This window comes from Trachinotus anak, unplaced genomic scaffold (assembly GCF_046630095.1).
Source record: "Trachinotus anak isolate AG129_WGS33_773 ecotype Australia unplaced genomic scaffold, CSIRO_AGI_Tana_v1 ptg000033l, whole genome shotgun sequence".
NCBI lineage: Eukaryota > Metazoa > Chordata > Actinopteri > Carangiformes > Carangidae > Trachinotus > Trachinotus anak.
Window position 1 is genome coordinate 4021001 of NW_027273884.1, and position 19259 is coordinate 4040259.

The 19259-nt window shown below is 41.1% G+C and overlaps 1 protein-coding gene across 1 annotated transcript in view; it reads left to right on the top strand.

Annotated features, from left to right (window-relative positions):
• babam2 (BRISC and BRCA1 A complex member 2) overlaps positions 1-19259 on the top strand; it is a 75452-nt gene that overhangs the window by 10434 nt on the left and 45759 nt on the right. Inside the window, exons 5-6 of the mRNA XM_071471103.1 lie at positions 10324-10518; positions 11656-11730. Coding sequence (XP_071327204.1) covers positions 10324-10518; positions 11656-11730 — 270 coding nt within the window. The remainder of the gene's footprint in view (positions 1-10323; positions 10519-11655; positions 11731-19259) is intronic.

Below are 19259 nucleotides of genomic sequence, written 5' to 3' on the forward strand. Positions count from 1 at the left end.
TGGATGATGATAGGCCGCACGTCCCACAAACAACAACCCTTTATAGCAGAACAGTGCCATGAGCCGTGGAATATGAGCAAAGTCCTCCACAAATTTATTGAGGTTCACTCTTACATTGTTGCTCGGGTTCAGAGGTTCACTGGAAAGTGCAAATATAGGCTTAATGGCATCCAGACCGAGGCTAATTGGCCACTGAGGCAGCTTCCCCACCTCAGCTTGCTTTGAAACACATACTGTAAGGCTTGTTTTTAACCGGTCACTCATGTTAACTCTCCCCAGTTTCATGACTTTAATTGTGTTAGGGCTGTGGAAAGTCATCTGACAGGCCAGTGGGTTTAATTGGAGCAGAGAGAAAAACCATTGTTCCTTTTAAAACAGAAATAAATCTTAAATTGAACCAGAGGTTGCCCCTGAAAATATAATCATCACTTAACCACTCTGACACATTTATGGCTGTCTAACCTAAAGATTTAATTGATGCCAGTTGAGAGTTAAAGGGCAGCTTATCATAGATGACTTAATTGTGGTGAGCTTTGAAATACTATGAAACATATGATATTGATTTTACCATGGGAACTGTATTAACGTAAAGTCTAGTCTAGCTTTCATTCAGGGTAGTGCATGCATGCATATACAACTTAATGTGTTAGGTTAAAGTTCGGTCTCATTAGACTGCCCTGCTATTTTTACAGTGAAAAATGATGGCACAGCTCCCAAAGTGGGCTATAAATAAATAATTATCAAAGCAATCACAAACTGCAAAGTTTTTTAATCTATTGGTGTGATGTTCGAACTAGTATTGTATTAAATATGGTGATAAAGCACGTTGGAACTACATGTCTGCCAGAGCCAGCCGGAGATCACACCACAAAAAGAAATGTATGTCAGATATTTGTGCAGGGACAGTGTAATGTGACTTTAACCTTTCATGGAAAAATCAGTTGGATGCAGCCTGTTCAATTCTGGCATTGTGAAGACGTTTGGGTCATGGGGTATAGAAACCGTGTGGCGTTCTGGCAAGCACTTTGTTTGGAGCTTACTGACGCCTTAAATCCTACCTTTATGAGGGTGTTCTGTTTTTGTTGAAAAAGAGGTGTTGATTCGACATGGTGGTGGTTTTGTAGACTGTAGATATAATTGACTGCACTTACAAAGCATTTTTCTAGTCTTATTTACCACTCAAAGTCCAAGGACACTTCGACACACAGACGGGAGGATTAGTGGACGTCCTGCTCTACCTCCTGAGCCACAGTTGCCCCAGATGTTGAATTGTATTGCATTTATGCTGAGAGGTTTTTCTGATATTCTGTCCACCCAGTGTCCACTTGGTCTGTCAGTGAGAGTAGATATTTTACTATTTATATCTACTGTATTGATTATTTCTAGATATTTCTAGATATAATACATAACATATCCATTATATATAGATATTTTATATTCTATATATGTTTTATTCTAAGCTTTATGATCCACAAGAAGATGTATTTGTGGTTTTAAGTACCATGAACCATCTACACTGAAACTACACTGGCTTTAGCAACAACAGGTCAGTTAGCCAATCAGAAGAGAGGCTCTCTCTTCTGATTGGCTAACTGACTGTTTTCTGAGTGATCAAATAAAAATATAGCAGTTTTCAGGTGAACCAAATCCTTGAAGGTTGGACGTTGGGTCCAGGTGTGCTGGGGGCATGGCTGTGAGCGGCCACTGCTTTGTTGTGACATCGCAAAGTCACAGAAGTCGTAAGGCTCAGTTTTTGAATGCGGGTTGTGTGCATTTTGTCCATGGATTGTGCAGTGATATTTTTCACAATGTTTGTTTGTTCACATACACTTGTTTTATAATGAAAAAAGGACACGGAAATCTCCCTTTCTACAATATGGGACCTTTAAAAGTGGCCACAGAATATAGTATATACAGCATCATATATAGCTTTTGTGTTCGTATGTGTGAATGGGTGTGGTATCAAAGGAGATTTGGACATGTTCAAAAACACTATGACAAACCACCTTCTGCAATAGATCCTGTTGCTTGAAACAACGTTTTTGTCATATTATTCTTTCATCTTACCATGTTTGCATTTTGGCTTTAAATAATAAAACATTGTTTTTCTTGACTAAGCTTTTGACATGAGGGAAAACAGTTGTATCACCACTTTTTGTCACATTGGAACTGATAATCTTCACTAGAAAATCTGTTCCCACACTGTTTCCATTGTGGCCTATCAGTGAAAGCACACCCTACACCAGTCAGAACAAGAGCCTAATGCTGATCAAGGCTGCATTCAGCTTTGCTTGGGTGGAGGGGCGGGAGCACAGTGGAGAGGAGTTTGGAAACACACATTCGCCACAACGAAGTAGTGACAGGAATACAACAGAGCAGGACTACCCACGAGTTGCTGGGAAAAATGACCAAAGAGGAGGAAATGACAAAGACAGAGGCAGGAAGGGAGGCATGCTGGAGAGCAATACTTCTTAACCCTTACGTAGAAGATGTACTGTTGCATCACACGGTTCTTTTTTTCTTCCCCAATTCAGTAAATGATGATTACAGAACTGTTGTACAAATATTTGTGTGGAATATCCAAAAAACATACATCCCCTGAATGCTTTTTGTGAGTGTTTGATGTAGAAAGTCCTCATTTCAGTGCACACACCACAGCGTGTTTGGTGATGATTGTTATGATGGAATGTTTTACTTGTTTTTGTTTCGGTGCTACGGTCATTTTATGATTGCGATGCACTGTTCTGTTACCATAAATTGTCTGCCCTCCATTCCCTTCCATGATTTGTTGTAGACACTTACTGTACACACCCACATATGTTCTGTGAGTTATTGTGCAAATTAAATAATATGAGAAGCCATGAAAGGACCAGTGCAGGTGGTTTTGTATGTTTTGGCTCAGTAAATACAAATCATGTGTATCTTAAATCACTGACACTGATTTGGATAAACAGCACAAGTTTATTCGTGGTGACATCAGGGACAGAAATGATGTAAGGCCCATAAATCTCAGAAAGAGGCGACCTCAAAAGGAGCGGGACGATCCACTGTGGGACATAACATTTTGGTGTGTTTCACTACCACTGTCTGGAAGCCCAACAACACTGTTAGGATCTTTTGTCCTTTCTAGCCACACAGCCCTCAGGTATTTTAATACATGCAAGACATTTAAACTAAGACTGTGGATGTCACTGAGCAGACTCTGCTTCTCACATGTGGAGAAAGAGAACAGTGTCGTCTAGATACTTTGTTGCTAGAGACTTATATGTAGTCAACGTATATTGTAGGCCAGAGAACATGAAGTACACTCTTTATCTTCTACCGTGATTTGGGAATAAGTGTGCAGCACATAAGAACAGTTATCTCTAATTGCACCTCTCTTTTTTACTAACCTAATACTACTATTCGTCAGCCCCTCCGTCCCCTTCTTTGTGTGTAATGTATCATTTGTCTGGTCTAGACTTGTCCGGCGATGCGTGCAGGCACTCAACAGTTTGGGAGTTCCCCAGTGTTTTGCATCTTTCTCAGTCTATATGTGTGTGTGTGTGTGTGTGTGTGTGTGTGTGTGTGTGTGTGTGTGTGTGTGTGTGTGTGTGTGTGTGTGTGTGTGTGTGTGTGCGTGTGTGCGTGTGTGCGTGCGTGCGTGCGCCCGAGACCTGAGGTTAGTCTTGATGGCCTCTTTAGATACAACATCAACATGTTTCCACTTATCCGTGCCACAGTTCTCGGCCGTACAGTGCAGAAGCAGGATCCTGTCGAGTTACACTGGCAATTCCAGATATTGTCTCTATTCCACTGTTTTTATCTGGTGTTTATTGCATTTCCACTACCTGGGCAGCCATTAATCAGCACAACTCCCTGCATTTGCATTAATTAAGAGATTTGTAGATTTAGGTTGAATTGGGAAAAATCAACACAGTTTCATTAATGGTTGGTTGGTTCAGATATCTTATCTGTCCACTTTACTTATGCTTGAGTGGTTATGATACATGTTGCTATTTATAGTCTTAATGACAGTCCAGCAGCCCCTCAAATTTCTTAACCTAGATGCATTTTGAGAATTGCCCTGTTCTAGTATACAGAGGCATGTTTACTAAATATGTGCAAAGACTTTTCATTCTTGTTATACTTCCTCAGGGTAGAAGGAGAAACCCATACTTAAACTCAGTTATGTTGGTGTTGGTCGGTAAAAGGGATCATTTTGAATGTGATCAACTCACCAGTCCACTACTGTTATTGTTCCCCTTTAATTTAGTACAACATTTTCTTATTACAGTAAGTGCATGACACATCAGGCACATTGACTGGTTTTCATTTAGAATCTGAGATGTAGAGGTTGTTAGAATAAGTGTGGTGATTCTCTTTATTTATACCATAGAGCTACATCAACCAGTGATCCACACAGGTGGACTGGTAGAAAGAAAATGAAGACTATTCAGACACAAAGACAGGTATTCTTTGTAATTTAGATTCTAAGCCAACTCCCATTAAGAAAATAAAGTGTAAATCCAACCTAAGAATTTTCCCATCTGAGAAAAGGAATCATTCTCAGCTTCACATAACCCCCTGGTAATCCTGAATGCAAAGTATTGGTGAGCATTTCCTATCTGCCTCTCCAGCTCGTTCCCTGTTACTGTTCTAACAATGGACCTCAGGTGGCCCATAAAGTAAAATTATGTCAACCTGGGCATAGTGTACCAACTGTTGCTCCCGCTTCCTTCCTGCTTTAGGGAATAATGTGTTCCAGCTTTTATTAGAGTTTATTATTGGCAGTGCTCACTGATAGGTCTGGGAATGCTTTTAGTGGGCAGGCTATTGTTTGCTACCAGAGATGGCTGGTGGAAAAGGGGCTTAGCGATTCCTAAACACCAGCTGAGGAATGGGAGAAAACAAGAGACACGAGCGCCAAAGACTAAGATGGGACAACGGTATCAGCTCTCACCCTGGATTGATGCTGCGCTAAAGCAGTTACTGAACCTCATGAAAAGTTGTCAGAAAAGTGCTATTCCTGTCAACAAGTTGTACTGCGTTGGACACAAACCACACGGATCACAGTGAAAAAAAAAACACTGGGCTGAGAATGCCAAGTGTCTTAAACACATGACAAGAGCAATTTAGCATGATCTTAGACTTGGCACTCTCCGGGGGCGAAACAGGGTGTGAGCCCACACTTGAATTAGAGACTAACAGAGATTAATTTAATACTTGGGAGTTTTTTAATGCCTCACACTTTCAAGTCTACAGCGATTTATTGGATCAGGTTGCCAGCATCTATAAAAATCACATTTAAGACGTAAAAACAAATATCTTCTCTTGGCCTATATAATTATCTTGCATTTTCAGATGCCAGTCCCTCTCTCATTGGCCTAAGATAAATATTGGATCGAAGATGGTACAGACGGATGGCACAGGAAGACATAATTCTGTCAACTTGGGTCTATTCAGTGCAAAGATGCCCAATTTAGGTGTACATTTTGTTCTTTCAGGAAAACACTGTTTCTGTTGACTTCTTCCCTTAATTTACAATATGTTACACTCACTAAAATTGTAGCTTGAAGGAGTAATTGTGAAGCTGAAATGTCTTCATGGTTTGTTTTTTTTTTCTATTCAACCAACACTACCTGGTAGGTTGTATCAGCTATAGTTGGGGCGTGGTCCAGGTTCATTGTTGGTCAAACCCATTCGCCACTTGGGTCCAGACGGAAATATCTCAACAACCACTGGATGGGTTGCTGTGACATTTTGAATAAATACTCACGTTCCCCACAGTATGTAGCCTACAGACCTCGGTGATCCCATGACTTTTTCTCTAGCGCAACCCTGAAGTTGTTTTTGACATTCCCATCAGTGTCCACTCTACCTTGGTTCTGATTAGCAAACATTAACATGCTAACACACTAACCCCAAGATGGTAAACACTATACCTGTTACACATCAGCCTGTTAGCATTGTCATTTTGAGCATGTTAGCATGCTTCCCACTATTTAGTTTTAAAGCACAGACCCCAAGCAAGGCTGTAAAATCTTGTTCATAACTGTCAGTAGATCTCAGTAAACACAGGTGGCTAAACAGCTGTGTGGTGAAATTTTAATTATGTTAAATTTTGCCTCTTTCACATCATTTGAAAACTGCTGAAGATATTTCCCTGTATGACTTACAAGTTAATTTGTCCCCACATTACATGTTTCTTTGTGAACTAATTTTCCTAATTTTCTTCAAGAACAAACTATTTTCTTCATTTTTTTCAGTCTCAACACTGCACACTGCTAGTATGCCTGCCTAATTAGAAAATGTGTAATTGGAGTAAATGAATCAATAGGCAGAAAGAGCGAGCATTTTTTATTTTTATTTTAAAAGGCACTGTGTTCTATAATATTTATGTCTCCTGTGTGTGTTATTTAGACTTTTCGCACTGGCTTGGACACCCTGCTCTATGTATACCCAAAATGCTAAATCCTAATGCTAATCCAATATATTTTTAATGTGCAGTTTTTAACATTGATATTGAATCAAATCCTAATATCTTAAGGTAATACGATTATAAATTGCTTCCCTTATAAATACGTCCTCTTTTCAAAAAAAGGAATGTATCAGTGGTTTATTTATTAGAGGTGACAGGTTTTATCATAAGCCAAGTTTAGGCTTAATCATTTGACACAGGTTTAGCCAGTGTGTTTTGACAAAATAATTGGATTATAAGGTCCAGATTGAACCACTGAGTATTGTTTAGGGCTAAGATATCTACCCCCTGTGGATAAAGCCCTAAGAAAGATGTTCCTTCCATACAGAATGATCTAGAGGGCATGTAGATGGCTTTTTTTTCACTTCATTTCATCAAATGTTAAATCTCATCTCTCAAACAGCCTAGATTGCGACTATATTTTGTTTTTTTTTTTTTATGTATCAAATCTGTACATTTTCCGCAGGGCTTATCCTATTCATGACAAAAACACATAGATTTGTTTTGGCACACACAGCCTTCAGCAGAGCGTATAAAATCAATTCAGTGAAGAGTCTGTACAGACTCACATGTCTACACACAAACACACAAACACACACACACTGCAACACATGGACATTGCTTTTTTGGCTCAGTGCTTTCTACTCTCTCTCCCTCTATGTTCGACCAATGCTTTACGGCAGCATTCAAGCACTGCTCTGCTAACTCACAGTCAGAACATTCAGTGCAATACAAGATGAGCTAGTGTGGTGTCCTTTTATTGGCTGTAACATGCTAACAGCACGGGATGGTGCTGTTGGTCGGTCTGTCAGTCCACCACTGGTCCAGACTGAAATATCTCAGCAGTCACTGGATTGATTGCACTGAAAGATTCGCCATCTCCAGAGGATGAATCCTAAAGACTCACCCCCCTCATTTTCATTTTGTCCAGTATTTTGGTTTATTACCTGCAGAACCCATGACATTCCCATCAGCCTCAGCTGCACTTTGTGTTTAGTGCTTATTAGCAAGTGTCAGCATGGTCACTTGCCTCTGCCCTCCTAAAATATATACAGTGCTCTTTATTTATACTGGGAGAAGTCAACCTAGCTCTTTTCCAGAAACACCATGCTTCACCTGGGAGACGCCCAGTCAAGGTCCTGCCCCTCTGTCATTGGCTGGTGAATCGCTGCGCTGGAGGCAGCTGAGGTTAACGACTGAGCTGCTCGAGGACATGTGTAATTACTGAGGGAGTGTTTCTCGTTCTCTCCTGTCCTAACACACAGGAATCTGCCTGGTTTCAGTGCTTTTTCAGTTGTGTTAGGGGAACACAAAAGACTTGTATTGCAGCTCGCTTATTTTATTAAAGTAGCTCAGCTTTGTTTACCATTTCACCAATACCCACAAATGAAGCCAGAGCTGCAGAGTCTTAGTGCTGTTTTTATTTGCACTGGCTTACTTGCCTTAGCTCTACATTTTTTTTCTTCCTCCTGTCCCACCTCTTATCCCTCCACCCTGCCTCTCCTTGTCCACAGCAGAGTTTCACTGATATTCTGTGTCACAGTCCTGACACAGCACTTTCCCAGTCTCTCCTCAGTTTCAGCTCACTCCAGCCCCGGGGCACTGGCTGCCTCTTTTGGACAATGCCCATCCTTGTTTGCATCGCCCCCTCGTTTCGGGAATCCCGGCATTGCTGGTAACCACTGGTGGATCAGGACGATGAGGTCACTGTCTCTGTTTAGCCTGCCCTTGCCATTGCTCCCCCCACATCCCCCCTTTTCTTCTATGGCAAGGGGGGATGTGGGTTGCTCTAAAACAATGGAAGCTTTCTCCATGGGGCTGATATTGGGCTGCCAGAGAGGCAGACAGACACACACAGACAGACTTATAGTCGGGGGAGACAAGGTAACACAAGTCAGAGACATCCTGCTTTTGACACCTCAGTGTGATGGCTATTAATAATTACAGTATTACTAGCCCCTATTAATCCCCCCACCCACTCAGTATACACTGGAATGGCTCTTTATTCTCATTCTGTCATCATTTAGGATGACCTGCATTTAATTGGCCTTAGTGCTGCAGCAAGTCAGGGAGAAACAATGATGAACTGTAGTTACACATTTACTTTGGCATTGCAGTTATGTCATCAGGTTGCACAGCTTGTTGTTTGTCTGCTCACAGTTTGAGGAGTATTTCACTTTCAGAATGAGATGGGGGAAGGAATCACTTTCACTTTTCAGGAATCAGGGGCTGCACAGAGGCCTGCGTCATGCCCAGAGCAGAGCTAAATCACTTATGAGCCACTTTATCTCAAATATCATCTTCATATTGAATCTTTTAAAGGGGGGGTGGGGGGAGTTTACCCATTTGCAGATTTAATCTCACCTCGGTGAACAAAATTACGTGGATCACATTGTGTCGATGAGGAAAGGAAGTGATGATGTAAAAACTAGAAATGACAAGAGCCAACTCTTCTAGGTGCTATTTCCTCAGAGGAGCATAAATGTCCTTTTAGCCTATATAGATTCACAGTCATTTCAAAGTCCAAACAGTACAGTAAAGTCATTAAGCCAGTTATATGTTTGTTTTCTTTGCGTTGGCCTTAGTCTCACACCATTCACTCTCAAGAGCTCAGCCATTCATTTATCTTTATTAGACCAGGAAATGTTTGCTGTAATATCCTGTGCATATTCACACACTGTTGTCTGTTATTTATGAGCATTTTACTCCTCACGCATCAGCAGAGAGGAGGAAAAAACGTGTGTTTGGTAGATCTTACCCAGCAGAGGGTCAAGTGTTGGTTGGTTCTGCTCTCTCATTTGTGGCAGGTTGTTGCATGTTATTTTGTCCTGTAAACATGCATCGTGCTTTTCTGCCTCAGTCTGTTGAAGTGTGTTTGCAGTGACTTAAAGCGGTGAAAGGGAGAGTCAGTCTGCACTCTGGACCATTTAGATACGCAAGGTACACTAATAAATCAGCTGAAATGCTTCATGTCGACATGGTTGTAATTGTCATGATAGCAAATACAGAAATGGGCGTCAGCTTTTTCCAAATTTCAGCACCATGATAAAATGATATAAAATAAATTGTCTGGGTGTGTGTGTGTGTATCTCCATGCTAAACTACATACTTCCTTGCTATCAACTGGTGTGGCAGCAGAGGCCAGGGAAGTTTTAGATAGAAGAGGTCAGTTCAGTACTTTTCCATTTCAACCTAAATCACTCTGTGGCAACAGGACATCCTTCAGCACAGCCCTTTCCTTCTGATCTGGTAATGGGAAGTACCCATTTGTCAGGATTAGGCTATTGCTCTCAATCTTTATTTCTTTTTTGCCTCTACCATTAAAAATGGTAGAGGCACTATTTCCTGTCCACTACAATACTGCTACTTATTAATTTCCCAATGTATCTGAATAAGTTTAATCAAAACGATTATTTCTTGTATGCCGGTGGAGTCAGACTGAATATCTGACTGCTGAGTACCTTTCTTTAATACTGGAAATGAATGAAACCCTGCTCAAGACAATGAGTAGTCATCTACAGAATTAAAAAAACAGCTGTCAACCCCAGTGTGTCTTGTCAGGATGGTGCCATTAGAGGAAATTTTAAATCTTGAAATCTTTGGTTCAGTTTGTGCTTAAAGCCCAGCACTCTTTGTTTTTAAAGCCATATTAACATTTTTGTCAGTTTAGAGGATTTCTCTTCAGATCTGCTCCAACAGGCAGAGGAGTGAATGTTGAGTAAGACAGCTGATCCTTTCAATTATTTTGCTCATTGTAATCGTAATAATGGTATATTGACTTTACGTTATAACATGTTGACCCTTTAAAAAAAAAAGAAAACGAATGGCATGTCTTATGTCTGTCCTTATGCTTCCTACCTCAGCACTTGGTCCAGTGGGATGCAGGGAACCCTGAGTGTTTGCTCCAGCTGGTGAAGGAGCTTATCCAGCAGTACCACCACTACCAGTGCCAGCGTCTGCGCGAAAGCTCCAGGCTTCTCTTTGAGTACGACAGCCTGCTGGAGGATCCCAACTACGGCCGCAACATGGAGATTTATGCCGGACGCAAGAACAGCTGGGTAAGGACCCCATGTCCTACCTTTCACAAAACCAAGAGTCATGTGATGGTATTTAAAACATACCTAAAAGAAAATTTCCCACTGAAAACACTGTTCACATGTTATTCCTATAGCTTGGCCAGTCTTCAAAAACATAAATACTTCTGATTGTTAAAGATAAAGATGTGATGGAATAATATGAGCAAGGTTTGAGTTTCCCTGGTTTGTTTTGACCAGTCACGTACATGAGCTTCTGATAAATGTGCGGTCATGTTGTCATTTATCTGTTTGCCTAAGTGAAGACACGATGACAATAACTCATGAAGAGCACATACTTCAGTTTAATTCTTACACCACACCAGAAAATCATACATTATAAATTTGTATATTATTATTTTAGTTCAGTAAGAGTTTTAAAACAATAGAGGGGAATCCCGATAGCTGAATCGTTAATGGCCATGTTTTATAACCAGAAAGTCTCTGGTTCAAGAAAGAAAAATGTAAAAGGAAAATTTACCAGATGAATTTTACCTATGAGCTGCACATTGCAAAACCACATCATAGCTTTACAATGATGGACAGGAGTTTCTAAGCTTTGGCTGATAAAGTCGGTGTTAACTGATGTGGTGAAGTTGTTTGGTTTTCAGTAATAAGTCACTGTGAAGACGATCTCGTGTTGTCGTTGAAGAAAGCTTACTACTTTACCAGAAGTTCTGAAATTGTTGCTGCAGGAAATGGTATTGCATTTGCTGACTATGGCTGCAGCACCATCAGAAATGTTTCCTTAGCATAATCTATGGAGATGTGTCAAATGTTTCCAGCAATGTATGGCTGGTCTGTGTAGGCTTTTTTACTTATCTTTGATCAGACATTTCATTATCTAAATCCAGAAACATTTCTAATTTTAGAATATGTATTTTCTTTAAGCAAGATTTCTTATCTACACTGATGTGCTGAGTTTATTTTATTCATAAAAAAAAATTACAGTTGTATTTCCCAAAGTTAGACATTAAAAACGTTTGGTGTCGGTATCCAATTCAGCTGTATTGCTGAAGATAATGATTTTATAAGATTTTTTTCTTTTTTTACATCATGATTCTTCTCATTTTTTGTATGACCTGTATATTATAAACTTTACCTCTGCTCCTTGTTCTGCAGACGGGAGAGTTTTCAGCCCGTTTCCTTCTTAAACTCCCGGTGGACTTCAGCAACATCCCCGTCTATCTCCTAAAGGTAACCCCACCAGACCTATATGCATTTTCACTCATACTCATGGTACACACCTTCTTCACATTATGGACACACATTAGTCTCAAGGTGGATTTTGTCATTTTGTGTCTCTTTTAGATATAATGAGATATCATGAGTGTCCATTTGTTTACATGTATGTGTGTCCATGTGTTTTGTATGTGTGCAATCATAACAGTAGGGCTTATTTAAATGAACAGCGGTGTGTGTGTGTGTGTGTGTGTGTGTGTGTGTGTGTGTGTGTGTGTGTGTGTGTGTGTGTGTGTGTGTGTGTGCATGTATGCATGTATGCATGTATGCAGACTCCAGTCTTGGGGGCTGTGAGTTGACTAATCAGCAAGCCGTCATTCTCGATCTGCTCTGAGCCGTGTGGTGTCTGGAGGCAGCTTAGCCCGAACACTCTCTCCCTCCCTCTCTCTCTCTCTCTCTCTCTTGTTCTTTCTCATCAGTGATTGCCTTTGCCCCCTCTCTTTATTTCTAGTTCTCTTTTCAATCTGTGTTGCCCCCCTACCCCCGCCCCCCCACCCCCTCCCATCGTTGACTGCCTACACACTGGAGGCCCTGGCCCTCTGGCATTTTCCAGCCTAGCCTCTGTTTGTGAAGAGAAATGATGGTAAACATAAGGGAAACAGCAGCCATCATCAGCCTCACATCAGCCTTTGTCCCCATGTCTCTCAGACCTGGAGCGCTGACACTCGTCCCCTTTGACTGGACTCATCCAAAGTCAGAACCCTGTTTCATGGCCGTGTCACTGGTCATGATAGAATTTATTTATTTATTTATTTATTTATTACCTGTGTGTCTTGAGGCAGGAAAGTTTCTAGACACAGCCCTGAGGGGAGCACTACTGGTGACATGTTTTTTCAAACAAGCATGCTGTCACTTGCTGGAGGTTTCTATGCCAATGCTTTCAAAAGCAAGGCAGACACACTGACACCTTTAACCAGTGGGTGGTGGTCTAAGAAGAACTCTGTAATATTTAGTGATTTTATTAGAGACGAAATCTTGGATGTGAATGTACATTCCTGTCACCCCAATCATATCATGTTCTCTGCCTCACATGTACACACACACACACACACACACACACTCACAGTATTATGCTGTATTTGGCAGCCAGGGTATACATAGCATCACCATGGGAGCACTTGAAGACTAAGGAAGAGTATTGACTTGCAGAGAGAAAAGTAATGAACATCAGCCCACACCTTGTCCACCTACACATTACAGAGGAACGGGATTATGCGGCGTATAGGCTGGACTCGAAGAACACAAATGTACTGTACGCCAAACCGATGACCTGAATTTTCAGTTTGACAGTGGTCGTGCAATTAGTTCTGTCAGTGTGAATGCCGCTTCAGTCAGCTGCTTTTGTGCATTTCTTGAGTGCAAGTAATTCCAGAGATGTGCTGTTGTAGATCAATTGAAGTGCAGTTAATTCTCTCCTACAGTGCTTCCTGACTGAGCAGGCAAATATACCCGAGATATATATATATATATATATATATTTACTGTGAGGGAACATTGAAAGTACACATCTATTAAACTGAAGTTGATTTGTGAACTTGAAAATATGTGACATGCAGGGCCTGATTTGCTGTAGCTCCCCTGCCTGTTTTGCAGGTGCAGATGTGATGTGGTGCATTTATCAAACAGGGACACCAGCTGTCATTAGTGCTTCCTGTATTCAAGGGAGGAACATGCAAATAAGAGGAGGAGACAAGTTAAGGGTGGCTGGGTGATGGTGCTGGATTTACTTATGCCACTCAATTTGCACAAATTCAGTTTACACGACCTACAATAGAGGTTGTACCAGGCTGAGGAAATGTCTGTCAAAGTGAAACGTCAACATATCCATTTGATGTTTTTAATATAATATAAGACATATCATGAGCGAAATAAGCAGCCAACACCATGACTGAGTATTTCCGCCTTGGAACAGCAGTGAACCAATGACAGTCTCATAAAAACCGATTCAGACAGCCAGGGATTCATACGTCATATAACCTAAGGAGCCAGTCCTTCCTGTCAACTTGGGAGGCGGGGGGCGGGACAAAATAAACCTGAAACTTTGACAGCACAGAGAGCCAGAGTTTGCATTAGCACAACCACTAACACTGTGTCAGCCACTGCCAGTTACAAGCTAACAAACAATAAAAGATGCTGACGACGCTAACTGCTCTGATATGTCTGCTAGTCTGGTTCACAACGGACTCGTCATCTGAGTCTGACTGAGGCTCAGACATGTGGCTGAGTCTCTCTGATGTTTCCTCCTCTAACTACCTTGATACTCTCTGCTCTTTCACCTGTCAACAAGCAGCTGTGATGGGCAGGACACAAAATATTGATCATAGCAGAGTATTTTTGCATCGTTTAAAACATGTCTGGGGATGACTTGTAAGCCGAGCGGTTAGGGCGCATACCACATGGGCATTTGAGCATATTTCCATTCTTGAGCCTTATTCTCTCTCCCCACATTTCCTGTCTGTCTCTAATTAGATATAGCATCGTATCATTAACCACTGCTCAGTGTTGTGCTGTCTGACAAAGGTTCACAGTCATGGATCTGTTAGTTCAACTGAATGTCTTCGATCGTATTTCATCATCTCACTGATACCTGTAACATCATGCCCCCACCAACGCAGCCCCTTTGTATTATTTGAACACAGGGCTGCCTTTGGTCTGAACACCCACTAAGCCTTCGAAATGCATTCCAGCCATTTTAAGAGCCGGCCGTCTTTACAAGAAAAACATTTGAAAAATCAAAAAGAATGATACTCTGCAGACGGAGTGTAAGCCATCAGCCAGGTACTGTAGGTAGAGGTCAAACTGTTGACCTTCATTTGAATCAACCTCCCATCAAATCCATGGATGTCCTTGCTTGAGGAGGGAGGGTTTGGCACTGAAGCGGAAATTTGTTCAGACATAGGCTACTCTTCACCGCTAGTGAGCGCCGAGATGTTGCTGGTGGGCGCAGAGCTGTGGAGGACGACTGTTACCTGGAGCGAAGCATCCGCGTGGTCTGAGCTCACCACAGTGGACATGTTTACCTTCCTGCATGGACTGGCCAGCCTCAGGGAGGGGGGAGGAATGCTGGTTTGTTTTATTATTTATTTATTTGAAAGGGGGGCAGTCATAGTCAAAACGAAAGAGTGGAAAGGACACCGAGAGTGGAGATGATCGTGAAATGCACACAGATGGATGTTGGCAGTTTTCTTCCCCTTTAAAGGGCATGTAGTTCTCTTGGGCACCGTTTAAGTGTCTCATCCTTTGATTGTGCTTTGACCTCTGGGTTGTCACCAGTTTGAAGTTGCTTTTACTTATAACATCTCATTTAGCGTTGGTTTTTGACCTCCCACTTCATTGCGTATCCGTAAGGTCTTGTAATGTGGTTGGTGGTGGCAGTAAAATCTGGCTCTTTTATTATGTTCTAGTTCACACTTTTATTGAAAGGTATTAAGAGATAAATAATATCTAATATTCAGGCCTAAATTTAGAATAGCAAAAAGCGTGGATTGTATATCTTCCATCATATGACTCCAAGATATGGATAACTCTTTTTTCCGTTAATCACAACATCACCTTCCCTTTACATGCTGTCTGTTCTATGGCTGTGTGTGTGTCTGTCCGTTGTTGCTCTGTGGAGTACATATATGCGCAGCGGCGGCTTGCCTCTAAATGTCTACACTGATCAGCGTGGAGTGACGCCACGTTCGTGACTGAGCCCTCTGCTCTCGCTTCACTTGAGCTTTGTTTCCCCCACAAGCACTGACCCATGTCACCAGCTCCAAAGCGATTTCTGTGTGTGTGTGTGTGTGTGTGTGTGTGTGTGTGTGTGTGTGTGTGCGCGTGTGTGTGTGTGCGCGTGTGTGTGTGTGTGTGTGTTTGGGGTCCTCAAGCAGCTGCCATTGATCCAATAGGATGTTTCAGGTGACCTAACTCTTGTGTTCTGTTGTGTTCTGCAGTGTTGTAGGTGATAAATGATGGAGCCACATATGCTGCTAACAACCACTGCTACTTGAATCAAGTGTCGCCCATTAAGTGTCATTTTACGCACATGATTTAGGCTTGGATGTGAAATTTTTTTTTTTTTTTTTCATATCAGTCAATATTAAATGTAACTATTTCAGATGATCTTTAGAATTCCCAGGTAATAGATTCAAAACCTGGAAACTGAAGAATTGTATTATCAGCAAACCGAACTCCAGAACTATTTAACAAAATAAATCACAGGACAATAAACAAAAACCTTCAGTCTTGTCAGTATAAATCATTATAAACCCCATGTGAAATGTTTACAGCCGCGGATGTGTGTGAAAGCTGTAAAAAGCACTTACTGTTCTGTTTGTTGCTGAAGGTTCCCCTGATTGCCCCGCTGCTCGTCCCAGCGGATCAGTCTAATTGCTGGTTTTTCACACTGTAAGCTCTTGCGTACTGCGTGTTTTATAGGTTGGTGATGCTTCATGTTAGTCTGTAGAATTCCCCTTATTTCTTGTCACAAGGCATATTATTATTATTATTATTATCCATCATCATAGACTGCCGACCTGTCCAGGGTGTAGCCCTTCTGCTGGGATTGGCTCCAGCTCCCTCGCAACCCTGTATGGATAAGCAGTATAGATAATGGATAGATGAATTATTATTATCATTATGAATTGGCACCGGTAGTATTGCTGCTAATATTGTTAATAACATTATTACACCTAAATGTATCACTCTTAATATTCCATTTATAGCAACTAGTCTGACAGAGCTTGAATACAACAGTATATACAGCTGGTCTCTCTCTCTCTCCTCTCTTCCTTCTCTTCCTTCTCTTCCTTCTCTCAAAACAACTGGTTGAGGTGGACAACTGCACACCCAGAGTTCGGTAATGTCGGATTTTTGTCCGAGCTTTGAGGTTGTTGTTTTCACTCTTTAGTTTCTTAACAGATGAGACATACAACATAGAAAGCTTTACAAGTGCTGTCAGGCAGATTTTGTTACCTTCAAACAGAGCCACGCTCGCTGATGGCCACTCTTAGCTAAGCTAAGCCGTCTAGCTGCCTGCTCAGCCTAACATTTCACAAATAGATATGAGAGTTGAACCAATCAAGCAAATAAGCATATTTCCCAAAATGTGAGAATACTGCTCTAAAGCCTTATTTGTAACCCTTTTTTTTAATCCAAAGCCTCTTCACTGCCCAGTAACTGGTATCCCACTCATCCAGGTCAACTTTGCTTCCTGCAAACCTGACCTGAGGGAGGGCTGCATTGAGCCCTGGGCATCCCTGTATCTTCATTTTGTCTGTTCATGCTGTGCATGCTTCAATAAGAGCACTTACATCTAATTAGTTTTACTCTAATTATTTATTATTACACACACACACACACACACACACAGACATTTTAACCTTGGAAGCTCCACAGGCAGCAGCTGACAGTGATGGCTCAGGGTGAAGCAGAGCCTTGGGCTTTCGTTCTGTCTTTTCATTTGCGGTGCCAGCGTCAGTGACTCAATTATTTCTGTACCTCCTTTTCATTTTCCCGTCTTTTTTTATTCTTTCACCCGAATACCAACTCTTAAATTAGCTTTGAGTAAATGTTCCCAAACGATGCAATTTTTTTTAAATAAATGAGAAATTCAAAATAAAAACTGAATACACAAATCATAATTAAATTAGAAAACAAAATTGTAACATCCTCATACAGTCAATTCCTCTTTGGGGTTGTCTTTCCCAGTCAAGATCTTGATTATAATTAGATTTTTAAAGTAAAGGGGCCTTGACTTTTCTCATTTTAATAATATTCCCTGCTCCTATCTGAGTACTATTTAGTGCTGCAAAGCATTTTCAGTAAACACTTCACAGAGGGGGAGAAAGCATTAAAATTTCCTCCTAATGATCCTCTTCAAACATCCTCCTGATGCTCCTCAGGCCTGTGTTTATCTTCCACCTCAGCAGCAGGAGGGTGAGTGCAGCGTTGTTCCCCAGGAGCACGGTGGAGGAGATGGGGACAGATCGAGGGTATTGCTGGGGTTGGCAGCAGAGTGTGGGGCAAATATGTTGCAGTCTAACTGTCTGTGACCTGGACTGTTGGTTTAAGAGTCCTCACCACTGTCGTGCCACATGAGTGGTTACACATGTTGCTTTTATCAGAGTGTTTCATTTTAACAGTGGGTTAAATGTGAGTAAAAGGTTGTGGTGACGGTGTCACTGTTACTTATTGATTTGTGGACAATGAGTACTCATTATTTTTCTGAGCAGTATCGAGAGTTGTGATTATTTTCTTAATATTTAACTATATTATGGACAAAACAAGATTTTACCAAGCACCATCACAGGACTCAGAGCCTGTACAGCTGATATGATATAATTAAAAGTTTAATTGGGATAATCCAGCTACTCTAACCTCCAGCTGTCTTTCATGTACAGTCAGCAGCTGAAGAGATACCTGCTCGGTACCTGTCTGAAACTGACATTTGGTGAACACCGAGATTGTTTTTGTAGAAACTAGAATTACCACCTTGTGGTTTTATGCCTCTGCCTCTAATAAGTTCATCGTGAGTTCAGGCGAATGTCACATCATAAGAAATTCCCCCTAGGCAGTCTTGAGATATCACATTCAACAAGCCAAAACCAATAATTTGTGAGGTCACAGTGACCATGACCTTTGTCCTTTGACCACCAAAATCTAATCAGTTCATGCTCGAGTCCAAATGGACATTTGTGCAAAATTTGAAGGGATTCCCCTGAGTTCCAGAGAAATTACGTTCACAAGGCCATCACAATGTTTTGTGAGGTCACTGTGACCATGACCTTTGACCACCATTTCCTCAAGGCATCACTGAGAAGAATGGAAGAATGAAAGAAGAAGAATGTTTTCCTCTTAGTCACCACTTTGAACTTTAACTAGATACAGCTTAACATACTGGTATTAATGTTATTAGTTGTTATCAATTAAGTAATGTTAAGTTATGATTGAAATGGCAGCAGATTCCACTGCGCTCAGAATTTAATGCTGAAACATTGTTCAGCCCCAAAGAAAACACATAAAAATGGTTTTAATGCCTTATACTCAGCCTAGTAACTTGAATAACATGTCTCTGTTTTGCAAAGTTATTTCTTGATATGTATTCCTCAGCAAGACAGGTGCCTCGGAGACATTATGATCATTCTTTATATATTAAATATACCTACATATATCTACACCCATGCTGTTTACACTGCTAAACTGCTCAAGGCCATGCAACTCTACTGAGTTTAAAATGTCATTTGAATGGTTAACCTTTACTGAAAGCTTCTCCCGCTGTACCACAGGGATTTTTCTCTGCACAATTCCAGTTTTGATACATCACTTTTAAAAAAAAAGAAAAGCGTTGCTCTAACCTATAGCCCTTTGACGGTTTTCTTACCATTTCAGTGTTAAATGGGTTATGATTGGATCAAACCAGAAGCGTTACTGAAGCCTGAGGTCATCTTTTATTAATTCAGAGGGCTGATTAAGTAGGAGTTGTTTATTTAAATCTGATTTAA